The sequence below is a fragment of the Eucalyptus grandis genome, chromosome 3 (genome assembly GCF_016545825.1).
Source record: "Eucalyptus grandis isolate ANBG69807.140 chromosome 3, ASM1654582v1, whole genome shotgun sequence".
In the NCBI taxonomy this organism is placed as follows: Eukaryota; Viridiplantae; Streptophyta; class Magnoliopsida; order Myrtales; family Myrtaceae; genus Eucalyptus; species Eucalyptus grandis.
The window spans coordinates 68,321,355-68,343,674 of NC_052614.1; the positions used below are offsets into that span (position 1 = coordinate 68,321,355).

The following is a 22,320-nucleotide window of genomic DNA, read 5'->3' on the forward strand; positions in this document are numbered from 1 at the left end:
TGGGATGCAAACATTGGTCCCTGGAAAGAAAAACTGATGAGATCCTTGTGAATGATAAGAATTGAAAATGAATCATGTGCATGGGTGTATGCATATGGCATGATGCATGATCGGCTTATGAAAATAAATTGACGCTATTTGGTATTGAAAATGCAATCATGAAGGCATGAATGGATCTCATGGTGATGTATGCTTGATAGCATGGATGATATGAATCATGGTTGTATGCACACCTATGGCATGGTGATAGATGCATGGTAATGATGATGGTACATGTGATATGATGATGATATGTGCATGGATGCATGGTAATGATGATGGTACATGTGATATGATGATTGATGAATGCATGGATGCATGGTAATGATGATGGTACATGTGATATGATGATGATATGTGCATGGATGCATGGTAATCATGATGGTACATGTGATAGGATGATGATATGTGCATGGATGCATGGTAATGATGATGATACATGTTATATGATTGATGAATGCATGGATGCATGGTAATGATGATGGTACATGTGATATGATGATGATGAGTGCATGGATGCATGGTAATGATGGTGGTACATGTGACATGATGATGGTAAGTGTATGACATGATGGTGATGACTATATGATGATGTATGTACATGAGGTATGATGACATGTGCATGATATCAAGGTAAATTGTGCATGGATACTTCAATGACATGTAATGCTATGATTGTGATGATTGTGTGGCATGATGCATTGAGTGGTTTATTGGTCCATTACCTGCTGAGTGGTTGTACTCACCCCTTCGGGGACCAACATTTCAGATTAGTAGATGGTTTGAGCGGTTGGATATGACCGCGAGGAGAAGGATAGCAAAGGAGGGAACTTTTGGACGCCGACACTAGTTGATGGACCTTAAGCATACGATTGTGGGAGGAGATGTCGGTCATCTTTTGAAGTATAGCCGAGTATAGAAGACTACGGCATTTTGATGTACCGATGTATGATGTCCATATGGTTTAAGTAAATAAAAATGTGCGGCTTTTACATATAAATGTTTAGTTGGTGTGCATCGTTTTCTGTATATAGGGAATGGAGTTAACGAATGTGCTTCTGCTATATGAATTGCGCAAGGGACCGATAAAAATATATATATATATATATATATATATGTAAACCGCCAGGTTGTATGGACCCGCTGCAATTGAAATGGTATCAGAGTGACATGTTATAAGGAAAAGATAAAGGTAAGCGAACTGTGGCGACCCTAACGGATCGGGGGCATCAAGGGGTGCCACACCTTCTTTGTCTGCCCGTGGCTATGTTGTGTTGTGACTCTGCTGGTTGTTGAATATCACCATCTTCAGAAATTGTGGCCTCATCAACAATCTCTTCCTCTGTTACCTCTGAGGTCTTTGGAGACTCCGCTTGAATCTCCACCTCACTTCTGACACCATGATCCGTTTGCTCTGCTGGTTGAGTCTCAAGATTCCTCTTTTGAAGCATTGCAGTCTCGTCGAAGAGCACGTCTTTGCTGATTAGAAAACCGGGTGATCTGGGATCAGTACACCACAGCCGGTAGCCTTTCACCCCTTATGCATAACCCAGAAATATGCACTTCTTCACCCTCGGCTCAAGCTTACCATCTCTCGCATGAGCATACGCAGGACATCCAAATATCCGTAATCCAGAGTAATCAACAGGTTTCCCCGACCATACTTCCTCAGAAGTCTTCTACTCGATAGCAGAAGATGGAGATCAATTAACCAGGTAACAGGCCATATTAATTACTTCGGCCGAAAATTCCTTACCTAGTCCTGCATGTGAAAGCATGCACCGAGCTCGCTCGAGTAGAGTTCTGTTCTTCCGTTCTGCTACGCCATTCTGCTGTGGTGTCCCGGGAACTGTGCGGTGTCTCACAATCCCTTCCTTTTGGCAGAACTCGGTAAAGTCCTTACCACAGAACTCCATGCCATTATCAGTTCTTAGGCACTTGATTTGTTTACTTGACTGCTTCTCAATCAATACCTTAAAATTCTTGAATCGATCAAATACCTCGGATTTGTGCTTCAGAAAGTACACCCATACCTTCCTTGAGTAATCGTCGATGAATGTCAGCATATATCTGGCACCTCCTTTCGATGGAACTGGAGACGGTCCCCAAACATCTGAATGAATGTATTCGACTGGTTGCTTGATCAAATGTAGAGCTGTACCGAATTTAACACAACACTGCTTCCCGAAGATGCAGTGCTCACACAGGTCCAGCTTTCCTATCTTCTGACCTTTCAACAACCCCTTCTCACTCAGCATTGTCATACCCGCCTCACTCATGTGTCCCAATCGCATATGCCATACCTGAGTCAAATTTGAGTCTGACTCACCTGATGAAACTGCAGCAACTCCGATCACGGTTTCTCCCAGTAAATGATAGAGAGAATTCGCCTTCTTCCCTTTCATCACTGTCAGGGCACCTCGAGAGATATTCAGCACTCCACCTTCAGCTGTGTATTTGCACCCGAGGTCATCGAGTGTTCCCAAAGAAATAAGGCTCTTCTTGAGCTTAGGTACGTGCCTTACGTCTGTCAACGTCCGTTATACGCCATCGTGCATTCGAATCCGAACTGTTCCTATCCCTACAACCTCGCAGGCTGCATTATTCCCCAAAAGAACTCTACCACCATCTGCAGTCTGGTAGGTAGTGAACCAGTTCTTGTGAGGAGTCATGTGATAGGAACATCCAGAATCTAGCACCCATTCGTCTCTTAACGAACTTGTAGATACACATAGGACAGCTTCGGCATCACTGGTACTCTCCTCGGTAACATTCGCCACACTGCTTGTGGCATTTTGCCAACCGCCTTTATTTCTTAGCTTTGGACAATCTCTCCTTATGTGCCCTTCCTCATGACATTCGAAGCACTTCACGCAACCTTTTGATTTTCTATGTCACGACTTTGACCTGCTTTTGCTTTGGCTTCTGTTGCTAGGCCTCCGATGTTGGTCTCTACCTCGAATCACCAGTCCACGCACTACATCTTGCGCTAGACTGTCATCACGCAACTTTCTATGCCACTCCTTTGAAAACAGGGCAGATTTTACCTCTTCTGAGGTAATCGTAGTACGCCCCTGTAACAAGGAGTCGGTAAAGTGCTCCCATGACTCCGGTAAAGACGCCAACAACATCATGCCTTGTTCTTCATCATCTAAAATCTTGCCAACATTCTTCAAGTCCATCATGAGTTTATTAAACTCATCTAGGTGGGATCTAATGGACGTACCTTCAGTGTATCGGAACTGGAACATTCTCTTTAGCATATATAAGCGATTGTTCAAACCCTTCTTTACATAGAGGGCCTGAAGTTTAGCCCATAATGCTACGGCATCCTCCTCCTCGGCCACCTCTATTAGCACTTCATCCGATAAGTTCAACAAGATGATGCTCTTGGCCTTCTCCATTAGCTCGTCCTTTTCGGCATCTCGCATTGTTTCGGGCAACCGAGCCTTGCCCTCCAATGCCTTGGCTAATCCTTGAGTTGTTAATAGCACCTTCATCTTGACACTCCACAACCCGAAGTTGTTCCTCCCGTTAAATTTCTCAATTTCTACTTTTGCTCCAAACATAATTGCAAAATCTTAGCTCTGATACCAATTGTTGTAAATCGGCGTCGCAGCGGAAGCGGATCGTATAATTTTGCAATTATGTCAGGAGCTATAGAAATCGATCGAAATAAAACGAGGAACAATAAAAGGAAAGGACACCGGAAATTTACGTGGTTCGGTCCGAATGTCGGAACCTATGTCCACGGGGAGAGCCAGCAAATCAATCCACTATAAATCAAAGAATTACAGGATTACAATCACATATGCACTCAAGTGTTTCCCAACCCTACTTTATACCCGATACCCACGGTGTTTAACAACTCAACTCACTCACTCGACTCGACTTCCGCACAAACCCTCTCTGAGCTCAAGCTCTCACTCTCTCTGGAGCTTGTTTCTCTCGCTCTCTGCCGAGCTCTTTTCTTTTCGCTCTTGCATCGTCCTCTGAAGCTCTCGCTCCTTTTATCGGTGGCATGAAGAAAACAAATCAATATTGTACTCCAGAGTTGTCAGAATGGCGCCGATCTGCAAAGCATGCGCCTCCAAGCAATTAATGAGATGTGTGCGCGTGTGACCATGCGAAGGAGAATAGCTTCTGCCATCTCTCTTTCTTTATTCTGCCCGATCTGCAAAGCATGCGCCTCCAAGCAATTAATGAGATGTGTGCGCGTGTGACCATGCGAAGGAGAATAGCTTCTGCCATCTCTCTTTCTTTATTCTGCCATCCCTCTTTCTTTATCAATAAAAAAACAAGAGAAGCCCACAAAAGAGAAACCGTGAGAGAGGGAATTCGGCGCCTACAAGTGCTGACCAACTTTATTCTTCTACAAGCATGCATGCACATGGCCATGTGCATGCATTTAATGACGTAGAAGAATTGCGCGATCACCCCTTCAGATTTCATGCTGACAAATGAGAAGAATCCCATGGATTGAAGAATTTATTTCCAACGCGAAGCGCAGATCATGGGCGGGATCTCTTCGGCTCCTATCCTGCGCCATTTTTCATCAAATGCTCGGCGCACGTTCTTTCTTGTTTCAGCATGTAAATATTTTGTATGGATCGGGTATCGTACGCGGACACAAACTCGAGACATAATTTAACATACTCTTCGTCGCAGAGGATGACTCATCTCACAGAATCTTAGTGGAAGATGGCTGTGATTTTGTGTATTGATTTTGGGGGATTATCGTGACTTGTTACTTATCTTGAAGCTAACAAAAGCTATTTACGCTAATGGAGATTCTAGGGTATTCTTTAATTTCAGCAGGGTGATTGGGAGGCTTGCACTTGATGGAATGAATTTGATATTCTAAATAGGGAGTATTGAGGATATATTTGACTTTGGAATTCATCCAAAATACTTGTCGATGACTACTGAGTGCAAATCTCTCTTAGCAAAGAAATTAGTTACTTGGACTCCCAAGTCCTTACGTTTCTCTCCTTTACTTCTATTTCTACGAATTTGCAGCCGAAGTTTGAATTAGATGGAAAGCTTTTACATGATTGATCCCATGTGATCCCCGGGACCAAGCGTAGATGACCTGCATTGGATCGAACAAGAGCCCAGGGCTTACTCTCTTCTCAAAAGCTGGTCCATGAAACCACTTGCTCTCTACAATAGCAAGGAGGCCTTTAGCTTTTAATCATAAGCTCCGTTTTTTTTTTTTTTTTTCGTCGAAATTATATGCTCGTGCAGGATTTTGGCTTTTCGAAAAATATTTTTAAAGAAGTCATTTTCTAGGAAAATAATAATATTTTCTGAAGCTTGGCTTAAGTTTGAAAATGGATTGTTGATTATTTTTCTGTCGCTTAGAAATGAAAACTTAACTTTTTCTCCTGAAGAAACATGCACTATTCACATTACATGTGTATATGGATAAAAATTTCATTGTTTTGGCTGTCTATAAATAGAATTTGTAAAAAAAAAAAATTAAATAGTATCATTCATTAACTAGACTTTTAAAATAATTGAATATGTTGACTTTGAGTTAACAAAGCTACCTGGGCTCGGCCGTTGAGGTCTCGAAGACTTGGACATGACTGTCGATATCTTGATCATGAGGCGTTAAGGTCTTGGGTCAAGTCTCGAGGGACTAAGGCCCAGTCACTACGATCTTGAACCCGAGTGTTGAGGACCCAGCCTTGCTCGAAGGCTGGGCCTTGACCTTAGGGGACTCAAGCTTGCTACCGAGGTTCCAATTTTCTTGGGCCTAGCCGTTCGAAACTTGAGCATGGGCATCGGAGATTGGGGCCCAATCTCGATAGATTGATCTCAAGCATTGCTGACTTAATTGCAGGAGCTAAGTATTCAGGCACAGTAGCTGGTGACTGGGGCATGGACACTGGAGTTTTAAGTCCGGCCTTAAACAACTTGGGACCAACCTCTTTATATCCTGGTTTGGCTTATCTGGCCTTGATGGACATTAGTCATAAGTTATTGTTGCTTTGTTGAATATATTTAACGTATTTGGTGTAAAATCAAACAGAGCTTTTATTACTTGTTATATAATTTGCCACATTGTGTTAGTAAATGAAAATTTGATTGAATAAAATTATGAATGCTTGCAGTGCCTTGATCTTCATATGTTACTGTTTTGGTTCATCCGTGTCTCTGTTTTAGTTGCGCACTGGTGCGGAATAATCTTACATTTTTATTAGTACCATGATGAGACGGTAATGACGACGTCATTCAAAATGACTGTAATTTCGATGTAAATTAATATTCTACCACAGGCGTGAAAATCAATAATTGATGACACTAGTTGCCTGTTCTTAGCATTTAGTTTAATTTTATATGAAAAAGAAAAGCGCGCGCAGCTTTTTTTAACAACAGAAGAACCAATTTGCTATCCAATCCGAAAAAGAAAAAGAAAGATCTGCTTGAAGTCCAGCTTAAAATGAAACCTCGTCTCAAAACCCAAAAAGGCCCAAACCCGCGTGTCGTTTTTGGAGCGAAACGGCGCGTCCTCGTCCTCCATTGCCCTAGCCTACACCACTTCCAGAACGACACCCCCAAAAGCTCAAATGGCAAAACAAAACTCTCCTTCGCAAATACCATCCTTAGTTATGGTATATGTTAGTTTCCCAAATACCAATATCTGTGTGTGGAATGATTGAAAAGAATATTGCTAAGTACCGTTGGTCCTCCGCAGAAGGCAAAACTGGAGTCCACTGGAGAAGCTGGACAAGTTATAAGGAGGAAAAAATATGTCATCTTGCTTCAATCAATCCCTTTTAGACTGTTAATGAGAAAGTACTTTTATGTATGAATACACGACATGATAGTGTGATGTGATATAGCGTATGAGTAACCTTTACTCATGTGCCAAGAGTTCACCCACTTGGTGATTTGTATGTATGCATCTCGCTCTGGGAAAACATACGAAGTTTGTTCCCCGGTTCCAACTCCAGAACAAAGTGATCAAACTACAACAAGAAAAGGTTCTTCGAAAATGGATTGGGTGTGAATGTATGTGTAAAGGGCGTGCTAGCTCTTCAAATCAAAATATAATGCAGAAAATGCTACGTGGATAAGGAAATCAAAGTGCTTGAAAATTGAAGTCGTAAATATTGAAATTCAAGGAATCGTAACTAGAGCAATGAAAATTGAAATTAAAGTATAAACATTGAAAGGGAAATTACCTTCAAATAACTTGAATGTCACAAAAGCGTTGATTCTCAAACGAGAACATCAAAATGAGCACTACTATATTGTTATATTACAATGCACATGATTGACAATCTCAACCCTAAAGTAACACTGAAATTGAAATACATTTGCTTCAGTAGGAAAATGCTACATAGCAAAGTTGGCAGAGTTTTGGCATAACTCAAGCGTCTCTTCTCCTCCATGTTTTTCATATATATGCTCCTTAGGTTTTCTTTGACGATAACTGAAATTCTCGTGCATTTCCACGGTTTTCTCCCTTCCACCATTTTGGTAACTCAATTCCCATGGCCATCGTGTATTTTGTGACAATCGTCTCTTCTAGAGGAGCCCATTTGACTTCATTACCGTGCCCGCTCTTAGTTCAAACAGATCGAAGGTCATCTCTCTCTCCTTGAGCAAGATAGCTATTAATACACTTCACGTCAAAGCGAAGCGAAGCAAGCTTTATAGACCGGATGATCTCTGGTTCGAAGTCGAACTCGTCGAGTTCAACTCGACGTGACTCAACTTTTTATGCAGTCACTCTACTTCCTGAAATAAACTCAGACCTGTTTGCATGATGTGCATCTGACTGGACTCGTCTGTTTGGACAATGAATACGCAACATGTCTTAATTTTGGACTTTGTCTCTCGGGCTGAAGATTTGCTATTATGAGTTGGAAGCATAATCATGTCTAGTACTACCATGTCTGGCCCAAACAAATGTTTCGTAGGCGCAAACCTAGTGACATATGAACGGAAGACTCCCTTACGCTTCTAATTGATCAGTTAGCTCAATCTAATTACAGCATGAAGGATAAGAAACTAACAGCTATTGGATGTGTTGGTCCTGTTGAAGGGGTGAAGTACTTGAAGTAAGGGCATCTGGAGATATTGATGGTTGGACCGGCTATCGAACCGGGAAAGGAGGAGGGAGACCTCTGAAAAGAAGAGTCCAAGAAAGAAGGCAAGAAAGAGGATATATGACAAAAAGAAGATGGAATATCAGACTGCAGAGCTAGTTAAGGTCTACAATGCGTGTTATCCAAGAAACTACATTTGGCCAAGTGATAAGGAATAGAACCCAGATGCATGGCGTTCTCTGTTGATCGTCTGCTCGAAGTTCTTGTTGAATCAAACTCAAGCAAGCTTGCCAATTCTCAGATTGTGAGCACAACTTGATGGTTTCAGGAACTAATCGAGTTTCTGTTATAAAAGTTGATTACTAGTTAAAAATAGACATTGACATCATCAAAATTGCATAATAAACAAATGTTACTCAAGCTTTTTTGAGCTGAGCTCATTCATTTCATGTCGATTGTAATCAAATCGAGTCGAGTTTCGATCATCAAATATGTCAGTCCAGTCAAGCTCAAGCTCGAACAATGTGACTTGACTTGGTTATACCCTAGAAAAGTTATGATTGTGAGCAGGAGGGAAATGCTCATAAAAGTAGTTATGCAAGCCTACCAAGTTATGCTATTTATGTTTCAAGATACCAATATCTGTCTGTGGAATGATGTAAAAAGAATTCCGAATCACCTGTGATCCTTCGCAGAAAACATAACTGGAGTCCATTAGAAGGTTCAGATGCTCTGAGCATTTTCCTAGACACACTGCTCACCGGATTTTGGCAATTCCTTAAGTTTGAATGCAATTGAAGACATCCAAATTTGGCCCTTGAATCGAATAGGATAATTGAGTGTAAAAAGTGGGGAAAATGATATAAATGATAAATGAACTTTGATCTAATGTGCAATATCATCCATGAACTTTTAATTTATTCAATAAAGTTTTTTTTTTACTTTAACTCATTATGCAATGTCATCCAAGAACTTTAATTTGTTCAATTTAGTCCCTAATTTTTTTGTAAATGTTCAATATATTTCCTAAACTATATGAATAAATCCAAATTTGTCTTTCTATCAATTCAACTTCATAGAATTTACGAATCTAGCTTGCAATTTGGTATGTTTGAACTATAAAAAACGTTACACATGAATTATTTATATAAGATAATCAACTCAATTTCGAATATAGTAATCCTTTTAATTTTTTATATGTTTAATTTGTTTGATTTGATGATGTAGATTATTATATCCTCATTTGAGCTAAAATCTTATATGTATAATGTTGATAACTGAATTTTGCCAACGAATTCATCGTACGTCTTTCAAAGAAAATCATTTAGAAATTAAGTTTGCCTGAAGCGGCGGAAGTTGAATCATGTGAAAAAAAGAAGAAAAAAAAGTCAGTTTACATGACCATGCATTCCTTACTCTCGCCGTCTCCCTTATGCAAGTATATACAATAAGCATGACAGTTCATTAATAACTAGGGTTCCTTTTGTGTGGGTCATCTATACATCTCGTGAAGTTTAGTGATCAAATTATTCAATTCGACCCTTAATCGAAAACGTAGTGTTACATCATTCTGCGTCCTTTTTTTCTTTTTTCCCCATTGTGTTTCTTTTGCATTTTTAAGCCTGGGACATTGAAGTACTGCGGCCTCGGGCCCAACAGCTGAAGTTTTGGCCAATAACAATCTCGGAGAGCCTTGAACGCCCCAATCCACATTTGGACTCAATCTTCTCCCAGGCAACTTTGACTCATCTTTTCCTAACCTTCTGAAGGTGCAAACGGACTCGGAAAATTGCATAATAGGTGTCGCAACGAGCATCTTCTAGCGAATTTTCCAATGATATATGGCTTATGCTCTAAGTCCAAGCCCATGGGCGAACACCGGTGATGTATGGGATTTGAAAGGGACTTCTTGATATTTTTTTGGTCTCAAAGGTTTACACAAGTTACATCATCATGTTGACTAACTCCCATAAAAATTGTAGCCTAATAAGACGAACGACGAGCGGTACTCACTTTTTATGCGCAACAGACCCAAATTGCGCATTCCCACTTTCAGTCCTCTAACTTGCATTTTCTTCACATCATTACACCCTTAGAACCGCTCGCTATGTAGTCCAGGTTGGACAAAAAAAGAATAAGTAATGAACTGGAATTGGAGTCCAAAGACCAGTTGCTTCTACTGGAGGCTGCTTTGCCCTACTTTGCCGCAATTGCAGTTGCAATCAAGCTGAAATGTGGGAAGGAGGCGGTGACTGAGTGCTGCAGCTTGGGTTGGTGACCATCCAAGGTTGATTGAAATGACAAGTTCAATAGAAAACTCAATGGACAAAGAGGAAAACCTGCTGGACAAAAAAGAGCAGTAATTGGACTGAATTTAGAGGGTCGTGGGCGTGAGTATTGGGTTTTTGGAGGCCATTCTTTCAAAAAAAAACCTTGGGAGCTTGAAGGTGATAGTTAGAGAGCAGAGTGTGGGAAAACTGTGGCCTAGTGTAGAGAGTGAAGCAAGGACAAACCATACCAAAATAGCAACTTTAACCCAAAATATTCGAGACCAGCCCATTGAGAGAAAACAAAATTTTTATAACCTTCCAGCTGAAACTAGCCAAAACATTACTGCAGAGTGAAAGTTGTTGGGGCTAACAATACAACCTAATGGGTGAATATATTGTTGAAGAACTATGAAAAAGATTTGCGGAATATAACAAATTTAAGGGGAAAGGCCACAAGAAAAACTTTAAACTTTACCCGGACTGACACATTTACCCTAAATTACCAAAAATCCTAGACTTTACTCATTGTGACACATTTATCCCTAGACCTTTTTTCTGTGACACCAAAAACCCCAAATTTTTATCTCTACGGCATATTTATCTCACACTTTTTTTTTTGTGACACAAAAAACCCCCCAACTTTTTCTCTATAACACCAACCTTTTAGAGTAAATATGTCACACAAATATAAATTTAGGATTTTTTTGGTGTCACTGAAATTTGTTTTGGAATTTTTGGTATCACAAAAAATAATGTTTAGATAAATGTGTCACACTTTACAAATTTAGGGCTTTTTGTGTCACAAAAAAAGTTTGGGGTAAATGTGTCACAGTGGGTAAAATTTAGAGTTTTTGGTGGCTTTTATCCCAAATTTAAATATAAACATCAGCATAAATATATTGTAGAAATTGGGTGCTTGTGCTGCTTTTTAACATATTATGATGATTACAAACATGTAACGTCAAAAGTGAAGAGATAGAAGAAATTGCATGCAAATATATAGTGGTTCGGCTTTATCCTCAATCCTACATCCACTCTTAACACTGGCAGTTACAACATAGTTGGAATCCATTAGTAAACTTCAAGATGATTCACAATCAGCAAGTATTGCTTTTCAAATAAAGCGCACTATCAAGGCTTAGGTACTACTGTCACTCTTGTACACTTGCTCGTCACTAATTACAAATATTAGCATGACACAAACATTGACATTAGGAATACGCAACAAATTAATATAAATAAAGCAAAGAAGAAGACTCAAAACACATGACCTATTCTGTACGTTCCCACCCAACCTAATTACTTCTCTTGGACAATATATAGTCATCCATCCTCATACGATCGTTGCACATTGAAATCCTCAAGTAGCCATTGGTTCATATTGCCAGGAATACGACATTGCAACAAATCATTAGAACAACTCTCTGACATCAACAACATCTCTTTGATAGTGGTAGTTTCCTAAACAGTGCCTATGTACTTTTTGTCAGACTTGCTCATTAATGCCATATCTACTTCTAATCAATTTTGGTGATCTTTTTTCGGATTCCAAGCATTTGTAATGGTTATTTTGTTCTTCTCTAAAGTTTCAATCTGTTGATCAAGTGACTGGCACTTTTCAACACTAAATATCAACAAGATCCTTTACCCCTAATCAGGACGTGGAGATTTTTATTAGTCTGCTGATGTTGTCCACTGACAAATCATGTGAAATGACTTACAATCAATCATTTAATGATTCTTTTGAGTATTTCAATTGCCAAAGATGTAACTTTGATGAAAGATTGACCATAGTACCTCTAAGTCATCTTGAATATCTCGTCATCTTTGATATGTTGTCCTCCATGTTGAGATCTTCATTTTTGTACTTAGTCTTCACTGAATTCACATAGGTCATTAATGTCATCACATTCTTTCATCCCATCTAAGGTAGCTGCTCTTTGCCAATAATCTACTATACCCGATAATGATGTTGATCTTTTTTGTCCTTCCAAGTATGCTGGCAATTTTAACTCTACCAAGCTATTCATTTTCATGTTCCTTTCAAGTTTTACTAAACATCTTTATTCTAGGCTTGTTCACCATTACCGGGTTCATTCAACAGTTCACCCAATTTTTGTACCTCCAAGCCATCATGAACATCTCTATTTTTCTTGGCTTGTTTACCCTCAATTAAGGTCCTTCCAAATGTTCTTCTTGTCTAAAGATCCTTATAGCTTGAAGACATTTCGATGCTCAATATATTGACGAAGCAATCTTGACAATGGGAAAGCACTTCTTATATAAGATCTCCTGGTGTTGTTTATGACATCATTTGCATTGTAGCTTGTGCATATATCACCTGGTAATATTCAACCAACACACAAATAATTAGCCTTTGATTGCCTTTGTCATTGTCAAAACAACATAGGAGATCTTCCAACAGTCACCACATTGGTGATTTTCCCAACAAAAGTACACTTAAAGATCTTGCTAACCAGTCGCACGTCCCAAATGGACATCGGGAAGTCCTCCTAAAGCCCCCTCCCCCAAAATACCCCATTTCTCGGGATAGGCAGAAGTCTAATTTTTTTTTTTCTAGGTTGGGGTTGCTTAGGGGCTAGAAAGAGAGAGATTTAAAGAAAAACCAGAAGATGTTGAACAAAACCATTTATTTTACATTAAATTAGGTATGTACATGCAAACCAAGACTTGATAGTTAAACTGAGGTACATATAGTTGAAGTAGGTGACAAAGAAGTAGACAAAAGAGGTGTAGGCATAAGCTTTTAGATGCTAACAAAATAGCTTTGAGGTAAACTTTCTTCCTTCCAGTCATATAAAGCAATGAATCCATCTTGATGCACTTAGATAAAGAAATGAACCTATCTAGTTTATGTGAAGTTTGACATCAACAAACTTGTTTCATCCTTGTTCAGTTTCACTGAGGATGCCATATGAGTATCTACCTTTTTATTGCTTCCATCCCAAATTTCTTCACATATTCCTTTACATATTTTTCTTAAATATGAACGTTCTTTCCTTCAATTACTTGACTTGAAGTCCAAGGAAGAACTTCAGTTCCCCATCAAACTCATTTCAAATTTGCTCTTCATAATGCTTGCGAATTCCTTGTACATATCATGGTTAGTTTAATGAAAAATGGTATCATAAACATAAATTTAAATAAGCATATGATATCATTACCATTCCTCTTGGTGAATAAAATAGTATCATCTTTCATTTTCAAACTCATTTTTCTAAAAAGGCGCTACATTTTATACCAAGCTCTTGGTGCTTGCTTTAGTTCGTAAATTCCTTTCTTCAGTTGATACACATGATTTCCTTTCTATGAATCTTCAAATCCTAAAGGTTGCTCTACAAAGACTTTTCTCCAATATGTCCATTTCAAAATGCACTTTTCACGTCCATTTGATTTAACTTGAAATCATGATAGCAAACATAAACAAGCAATAAATGAATACCTTCTAACCTTGCTACCGGTGCATAGGTCTCATCATAGTCAATCTATTCTTCTTGAGAATATCCCTTTTAAACAAGTTTGGCTTTGTTTCCATAACATTGCCTTTGTCATCCATCTTGTTTCTAAATACCCAATTCGTATTCATCATTATCCAGTTCTCATCCTTGATGGCCTCATCAATTTCTTTTGGCTCAACTTCTGATATTAATGCTAGTGAGTTCATGAGTTCTTTAAAAGATGATCTCATTCTTACACCTTCGTCGGCATCACTGATGATTTGTTCTTTTGGATGATTAGTTTTGAACTTCCTGTCTTTAGGATTCAACCTTGACTTCTGCTTGAAGTTCAAATTGCTGATTTTGAGTAATGTTGGTAATTTGCAATGGTGCTGGTCCATTATTTCCATTTTGAAATCCCATCAAATTATTGTTGAACCTGGCATTGATAGAGTTTTTTGCTTTCTACGAAATCTTATTAAAAACTCGGTGCACTTTGCTAGTCAGCCAAAAATATACCTTGATTTGATCTTGAATCAAATTTACCAATATTGCCATTTAAATTCTTCAATATGTAACATTTGTAACCAAAGATGAGAATAAGATTTGCTGGGTTTTCTCCCTTTGCAACCAAAGATGAGAATACAATATGTTGGATTTTCTCCCTTTGAACAATTCATAGGGTGTTTTCTCCAACGAGGGTCACAGAAATACTCTATTGATTATGTAGTAGGATGTTGCAACTGCTTCGTTCAGAATTAAGCTGGAGTGCCACTTTAAATGATCATTGTTTTGGTCTATCCTGTCTAGTTTTTTTCTTTCTTTCCACTGCACCATGTTGCTGGAGAGTGTATGGAATTGAAAGTTGTGTTCAATCCCATTTTCTTCACTGCAATAAGCAAAGCTCTTGTTTTCAAATTCACTGCCATCATCAGTCCTAATACTTGCAATGCTATATCCTTTCTTGTTCTATGTTGTTCGTGCAATTTTCACAAAATATTTGAATGCTTCGTCTTTGTGAGATAGGAACATTACCAAGTTGAATCTTGAGTAATCATCCACAGTAATTTAACAATATCTACTTCCTTCAAGATTTGTACTTCTTATAGGTCCAAAGAGATGCATGTGAAATAGCTACGGTACTCACTTAGTAGAAATAGTGTTTATGATTTGAATGTACTTCTCACTTGCTTACCTAATGACCATGCATTGCATGTCTCATTCTTCTCATACGTCGTTTTTGGAAGACCACATAGTAGGTCATTTCCAGCTAGTTTGAAAATTTACTTCAAACTAATGTGACCTAGCTTCCAATGTAGAAGCTCTTGCTTTTCTTTGATAGAAAGTAAGCAACAGGTAGTATCACAGTTGATATCAAGTAAATAGTTATTGCCATATCTCTTACCAGTAAATGCCTGTGAAGGGTTTTTGCCTTTACCAATGCATCGGTCATTCTCAAAGCTGATTTTATATCATTTTTCACAAAGTTAACTAATGCTTATCAAGTTGTGCCTAAGTCCATCGACTAATGCTACATCTTTAATAATTAGTTCTCCAAGTTTGATATTACTTGCGCCAACTATCTTTCATTTGTCTTTTCCTCAAAAGGAAGTAGTTCCACTATCGATTTTAGTTAAGGATAGGAATTTGTTAGCATTGCCTATTATGTGACGTGAACATCTACTATCTAGATACTATTTGCTGGTGGACTTCTTTACTTACAACAGATAAGAAATTCATTTCTTTGGTACTCATGTCATTTTAAGTTGTGTGTTGTTAGTAGAAGGGAATTTTCAGTTGATCCTTTTTGGCTTTCTTCACTCTTTTGGACATTTATATTTGGAATGGCCATCTTTATTGCAAATGGAACAGTCGTAAAACTTTCCACCAGAAGGTCTAACGAAATTTCCAGTAAAATGAATCTTATAGGCAAGAAGAGGTGGTTCTTTTTTAAGCATTTCTTTTGTTTTTGGAGAAGGATTCTTTTCTTCTTCATCTTCTTCACAACCCAAACCAAATTTGTTGTAGTAAGGAATTCGAATAGAAAGAATGTACTCAAGTGTTTTTGACCCAAGAGAAAACTTTTTAGTGATTTTCGTAATCTCTTATTTCAGAGAGTAGTTCTCATCTTAAGAGAGTTGATGTTCCTTCATAAGAGCAATCGATTTGTCTCTTAATTTTTCAAGAGCTACTCTTTGAGAAAGGTTTTCAGAAGAAAGTATTGAAACTTCTTTCTTCAAATTAGAAGTCCTTTCCACAACTTTTCTGTGCCTTTAAAAAATTTCTTTCAAGAAATTTTGCCTTTCTTTGTAAGTAAGTTCAGGAGAATCTATCTCAATTTCTTTGTCAATTTCAGTGTCGGCCATGAGACAAATGTTGGCTTGATCACCATCTTCATTGCTGCTTACACAATCCGTATCACTCTAAGTTTTAACTTTGAATACACACCTGGCTTTCTTTTCCTTTTCTTCTGGGGAGGATAATCGGGTTTTAGATGTCCAGACTTCCGGCATTCGTAGCAAACCACTTCTTTTTCTTTGACGTCATCCTTTATCTTGAAAGGTTTCTTATCGTCTGAGTATCCTGTTTGTCTATTTGCTTCCTTGTCTCATCATTTGCTGGAATTTTCTAGTGAAGAGCGCCATGTCTTCATTATCATCATCATTGGTTATGGAGTTATCACTTGCATCAGTGTCATCAGCATTTAATGCAAATTGACTTCCTTATCTTTATCTATCAGAATCTGTATTGAGATGCTTGGCCTTGAACAGAAGTCTTCACTTGACTCCACTCCTTGGGCAATGATCTTAGGAGCTTGTTCACCTTTTTAAGTATCAGTGAGCGTTCTTCCTTGGTTGGCAAGACCATTCGTGATTTCAATAAACCTAATAAACATTTGGGCTGACAGTCTTGTCGGATTTCATCTTGAATATCTCGTAGTTCCCGAGAAGAATATTCATCTTTGTTTCTTGAACACGATTAGTTCCTTACTAGTAGCCAATCCCATATTTCTTTCGCTATAAAGAAAGAGAACAATAAAGCAAAGCCTTTGCTTTAGCAAGAACTAGTCTTCTTTGAATTTCCTTTAGCTGCTCAGCGGCGGACAATGGGGGGTTGGTTTTCACCTTCCTATTGTTGAGATTGAGTAGGTAGAGTAGTTGGCCTAACTGGATCAACAATTTCATTCTCAGTGACTTCCCACATCTGTGGGTTAGCGCTTCAATGTAATTTTGCATGCACTACTTCCATTAATCATGGTTGGTTCTATCAAAGTATGGAGGCTTGCTAGGTGCAAGAGAATCGGGAAGCAAAGAAGCTACCAAGGTTAGCTATCTAAACAGATCTTTGTGCTCAAAAGTAAAACACTTCAATGACCAAGCAATTGAGCTTTGATACCAATTGTTGGGGCTAATAATATAATCTAGAAAGGGGGTTAAATAGGTTGCATGACAATATAATCGCAAGAAAACCAAAAAATCACTACTCAAGATAGTGATAGACATAAGACAATGTGTGTGATGCTAGTAAGTAAATAGAGTCACAAAATGATATATAGTGATTCAGCTTATATTTAAGAGTATGTCTACTTTCCAACTAATAGCCTTACTAATGGCTGAATTCCACTAGTAATTAGCAGTGCCGAAAATCCGGCTGGTCCGGTGTCCCAGGTGCAGGCAGCTGTTGCCGGAGCCCGCTGGTCACCCTGTTTATCGGTGCGGTGGCTGCGGTGCTATTCTTCAGAGTAAAAGTCAATCTGTTCTTCGGGGTAAAAGTCAATCGGATTCTCTATTCGTCGACGCCTCCGATGTGTACCTGAGTTTCATGGGAGCCGACACTAGCTATGTATTCGTCGACTTCCTGTACCAGAGCTTGGTCGATGCCGGAATCCGCGTCTTCCCACCTGGTGAAGGATTTGGCCAGCAGATTCCGGAGAGCGATCGATAGGCCAAGATCTGCATCCCCATCTTCTCCAAGAATTACGCTTCCAGCAAGTTGTGTCTCCGGGAGCTTGCGGCAATGGTGGAGAGCAAGGCGAAATCGGGCGGTGGGAAAACGATCGTCCCCATATTCTACGACGTGGAACCACGTGATGTTAGGCTTTTAACCTCTCTGTACCGCGATGCACTATCAATACACAAGGAGAATTTAGGGTCCGACAGAGTAGAAGCGTGGGAATATGCTCTTGCAGAGGTTGCATCATTGCGTGGATGGGTCAGGGGATCCGGAAGGTAGAAGGCCCGGACTTTGTTACAGAGGTTTGAAACATATAAATCGTTTTCTAGAATAGCAATGCTAAACTCCAATAGAACAAACTGATTTCTTCGTTTATGATGTTGCACTTTCGGTAGAAATAAACTTAGAAATAAACTTCAAGTAGTTGCTCCGCAATTCAATAGGAGTGGTTATTGCTTTATCACGTATAGTATCAGCCCAAATGTTAAACTTGCGCCCTTTCTTTTCTAACTGAAATGGCTTACTTCCGTGGCAGGCCGTCTCACATAGTCAGAGAAGTCACAGAAATGGTGGTCAAGCTGAAGGTAAACCATGTACATGTGAGTACTCTCTAGCATAGCTCTCATTTCCAATTATCAGTAGTTGATCATGGGAATCGCTTGGATATATTTCCCTGATAGAATGTTCACCTTATGTATGAGATGTAAGACTATTCCCACTAGTCCTATATATAGGAGATTCATGTCATGTGAAACAAATCTGGTGATGGAAGGAATCAGTCATGATTTTTTAATGGTTTTTGTATCTCTAGAGAGATTGGGATAATATTGCAATGAAGAAAGGGAAAGACTCAATAGATGCAACAGAAAAGGGCAGAGACATGGCCTTGGGTACCAACTACGCTGATGTGTACTTGAGTTTCAGAGGAGCCGACACTAGCTCTGTATTTGTTGAATTCCTTTGCCATAGCTTGTCTGATGCTGGAATCTGCTTCTTCAAAGACAACGAAGAGCTTCCACCCGGTGAAGAAATTGGTCAGGAGCTGCTGAGAGCAATCAACAGAGCCAGGATCTACATCCCCATCTTCTCCAGGAGCTATGCTTACAGTGCGCGGTGTCTCCGGGAGCTTGCCGCAACGGTGGAGAACAATGAAAAGTCAGATGATGGGAAAACGATCATCCCCATATTCTACGACGTGGAACGTCGGGATGTTTGGCTTATAACCTCTCAGTACGGCAATGCCCTATTGCAACATGAGGAGATATATATGTTCGAGGAAGTACGAGCATGGAGACATGCTCTCAAAAAGGTTGGTTCATTACGTGGATGGGACACAAGATCTAGCAGGTAAAAGGGCCAGATGTCATTACAGGAGGGTTTGCAACTCATGATTATTTTCTAGAATAGCAATGCTAAACTTCAATAGAACAAACTGATTACTTTGTTTTTGATGTTGAGCTTTAAGTAGAGAGAAATTTTAATTAGTTGATCTGCAGTGCAATAGGAGTGTTTAATGCTTTGTCAGATAGTATCAGCCCAAATGTTAAACTCGCGCCCTTTCTCTTCTAACTGAAACGGCTTACTTCTGTTGCAGTACGTCTCACATAGTCAGAGAAGTCACAGGAATTGTGGTCAAGCTGAAGGTAAACCATGTGCATGTGAATAAACTCATATTTGACTCCCATTTCTAATTATCAGTAGTCGATAACAGAAACTGCTTGAATATATTTCCTTAGTGGAGTGTTCACTTTATGGGATGTAAGACTATTCACACAAGTCTTATATACAGGAGTATGCATGGCATGGCAAACAACTTTACCTTAGAAGTCCAGTTATGGAAGTAATCAGTCATGATTTTTGATGATTTTTGTATCTCTAGAGAGATAGGGATAACATTGCAAATGGAGTATAATTATCTGAAGGTTGATTACATTCCCATTAATTCTATATCCTAACTTGTTGTATGGTTGAAGTGTTGTATCAACATAGGTGGATCATTTACTAGGATTTGACTGGTGGGTTTTCTGTGTTGTTTCTGAAGTGCAGCAAGAAATAAAAGGAAAATTAAATTCAATTTTTACACTTTTTCATTTCCTGCAGCAGCTTTCTTGTTTACAGTTTATTTTCTTGCGTCGAAGTTCCCAAAGAAAGATGAAGCAAAAAGAGGGAATTGACAAACAAGTTGAGGACATGATGGACTTACTTGATTTAGAAGTCAGTGATGTACGAATAGTTGGAATCTGGGGGGTGGTGGGGTTGGCAAGACGACTTGCCAAGGTCATTTATGAGCAAATTTCCTCTCAGTTCGACAGTTGTAGTTTCCTTGCAGATATTGAGACAACAGTGAAACAACTTGAGGTTTTCAGCTTTTACAAAGCAAGTTGATGTGTGATATCCTAAACAGAGAATACGAGGTTGATCAACTTGCGAAAGGAGTTGATTTTTTAAAGGAATATTACGGAATATGAAAGTTCTAATCGTTCTTGATGCTGTGGAGGTACAGTCGCATCTCCACAAAATTGTTTGAGAGAAGCTTGATTGGTTTGGTGATGGATCTAGGATAATTGTCACCACTAGTGTCAAATCTGTTCTTCCAGAGTTCATATCTCAAGGGTTAGCTAATGCGTATGGTATCAACGTGATGAATAATGATCAAGCTCTTGAGCTTTTCAGAAAGCATGCACTGCGGAAAAATCTTCCAATTCCAGATTTTGATGAAATTGCAATAGGTATAATCAACTCTGTGAATGGGATCCCATTACTTGTTGAAGTAATTGGTTCACTCTTGTCCAGAAAAGTAGTAGAAGAATGGACTGCACTTAAGGAGCTAATTTTGCAATCTGGCCCGCATATTGAAATGATTTTGATGGCTAGTTATAAAGAATTGACCAAAGAGCAAGGAGAGATACTTCTTGATATTGCATGCCTCCCTGCCGATGTGGATTGTCAAATTGCTTCATTTATGTGGCATGATCTCAATATCGCCCCCTCAGATGGAGTTGATGCGCTCCATGCCATGTCTCTGGTAAAAATTGGAAATGATAATGAATTAGTGATGCACAGGCTGTTAAGGGAGTTTGGCCAACAAATCATACGAAAAGAGGAAGGTCTATATCCAGGAACGCGAGGCAGGTTATGCAATTTGGATTTGGCCTGGAGAACAAAGAAGATGGAGGTAGTGTCTTGTGTAATTCTATGGTGGAATGCGTGCCTTACCCTGTTCTCGAGCCTTGGAGTGTTGAGAAATTGTTCTTTCTCTTTAATGTTGACTTATTTAGCTCTCTCATTTTTCTCCACTTAATACTTTTTCCATTATAGGGGACAGACCACCTCAACTTTGATGCAAGAGATTTTAAGAGCATGCCAAACATAAGGTTTCTTATCTTGGATTGTGCAAAAGTAGTTGGTGATTTTGCTGATGTTTTTCCAAATTTAAAGTGGCTCCAATGGCGAGGATGCACTAGAGATTTTGCAGCTACTAATTTTCATGTGGAGAAATTAGTCATTCTTGATCTTTCATGGAGCAAAGTCACTGAAGACTGGGGAGGTTGGAGAAAATCAAGGTAGATTAAGCTTGTTTATTTCATTAAACTGTTCCCTGATGAATAAGTTTTCACCAGTCATGAAGGCTGATTTAAGACATGACATTTTTTGGCATATGGCATGTACAGAACTGAATGTTACCCTTGAAATACTTAAAGAAATAATCAGTTGCCTGCCAACAACAATAAGAGGGTGTGTGGATGATGGTGGTGGTGGAATCTTAGATTGAGTGAATTAAGGGGAATGATTTTCTGGTTGTCAAGATGGTAAGTCATTCTTCAGAATCTAAATAAGCATCTTCTTTGACTATGAAAACATTTTCCATCAGAAATCTTTCTAAATTATGCTAGGATTATAAGATTGAAAACATATTTTCAGAATTTGTTTTTTTTTTTTCAAAACAAACAGAACCTTGACTTTATTTCCTTCTAAAGATTTGTTCAGTGTAAGAATTAATGTTTCTGTGCTATTTTTGCAGATGCCACAGTTGAAAGTCTTGAATTTTACTGGTTGTGCTGACCTATTGATAAGCCCTGACCTGTCCTCTTTCCCAGACTTAGAGATATTGATTTTCGAACGATGTTCTCGACTAATGAAGTTAGATCCTTCCATCCGTCATTTAAAACGCTTGACTACCTTAAATTTGAGGTTCTGTGATGAACTCAATATGTTGCCAATTGAACTGGGTCACATGGAAGCTCTTAAGGAGCTCCTTATTGACGGACTTCCATACAAGAAATTCCTGTCTCAATGGGTTACTTGGAGAAACTTGAGATTTTTAGTGCCTCCAAATGTCTCCAATTAAGTCACCTGCCTGATTCAGTCTGTGGCTTGACATCTCTTTTAGTTCTCTCACTGGAAAATGCAAAAATTACTCAAATTTCCGCCTCATTCGAAAAGCTGGTGAAACTTCGGATCCTGTCTCTAAAGGGTTGTCGTTGGGTAGGGAGACTTCCAGATTCAATTTGCAATTTGGGAAACTCATTAGAGGAG

The 22,320-nt window shown here is 39.0% G+C and overlaps 2 protein-coding genes across 3 annotated transcripts; both read left to right on the forward strand.

The window, feature by feature from the left end:
• Positions 1-17,780: 17,780 nt before the first annotated feature.
• LOC120286237 (disease resistance protein RUN1-like) lies at positions 17,781-20,025 on the forward strand. 2 transcript variants are annotated; one of them, XM_039308684.1, is made up of 5 exons: positions 17,781-18,059; positions 18,320-18,383; positions 18,596-19,131; positions 19,379-19,427; positions 19,923-20,025. In XM_039308684.1, the coding sequence occupies exons 1-5, from the start codon at positions 17,848-17,850 to the stop codon at positions 19,956-19,958; spliced, it is 897 nt and encodes a 298-aa protein (XP_039164618.1). In that variant the 5' UTR covers positions 17,781-17,847; the 3' UTR covers positions 19,959-20,025. The 2 variants fall into 2 exon arrangements, with proteins under 2 accessions (XP_039164618.1, XP_039164616.1); XM_039308682.1 differs by having other exon boundaries at positions 19,379-19,944.
• A 188-nt stretch (positions 20,026-20,213) lies between these two features.
• Positions 20,214-21,351, forward strand: LOC120292076 (putative disease resistance protein At4g11170). Its single transcript, XM_039309952.1, has 2 exons — positions 20,214-20,959; positions 21,103-21,351. The coding sequence occupies exons 1-2, from the start codon at positions 20,426-20,428 to the stop codon at positions 21,349-21,351; spliced, it is 783 nt and encodes a 260-aa protein (XP_039165886.1). The 5' UTR covers positions 20,214-20,425.
• Positions 21,352-22,320: the final 969 nt, after the last annotated feature.

Bases quoted from the DNA above. Each gene is read 5' to 3' on its own strand.
- LOC120286237 (XM_039308682.1), top strand. From the start codon at position 17,848: ATGGTGGAGAGCAAGGCGAAATCGGGCGGTGGGAAAACGATCGTCCCC. The intron at 18,060-18,319 runs GTAGAAGGCCCG...CTTCCGTGGCAG, and splicing joins TGGGTCAGGGGATCCGGAAG to GCCGTCTCACATAGTCAGAG. The intron at 18,384-18,595 runs GTGAGTACTCTC...TTGTATCTCTAG, and splicing joins TGAAGGTAAACCATGTACAT to AGAGATTGGGATAATATTGC.
- LOC120292076 (XM_039309952.1), top strand. From the start codon at position 20,426: ATGAATAATGATCAAGCTCTTGAGCTTTTCAGAAAGCATGCACTGCGG. The intron at 20,960-21,102 runs GTAGTGTCTTGT...TTTCCATTATAG, and splicing joins GGAGAACAAAGAAGATGGAG to GGGACAGACCACCTCAACTT.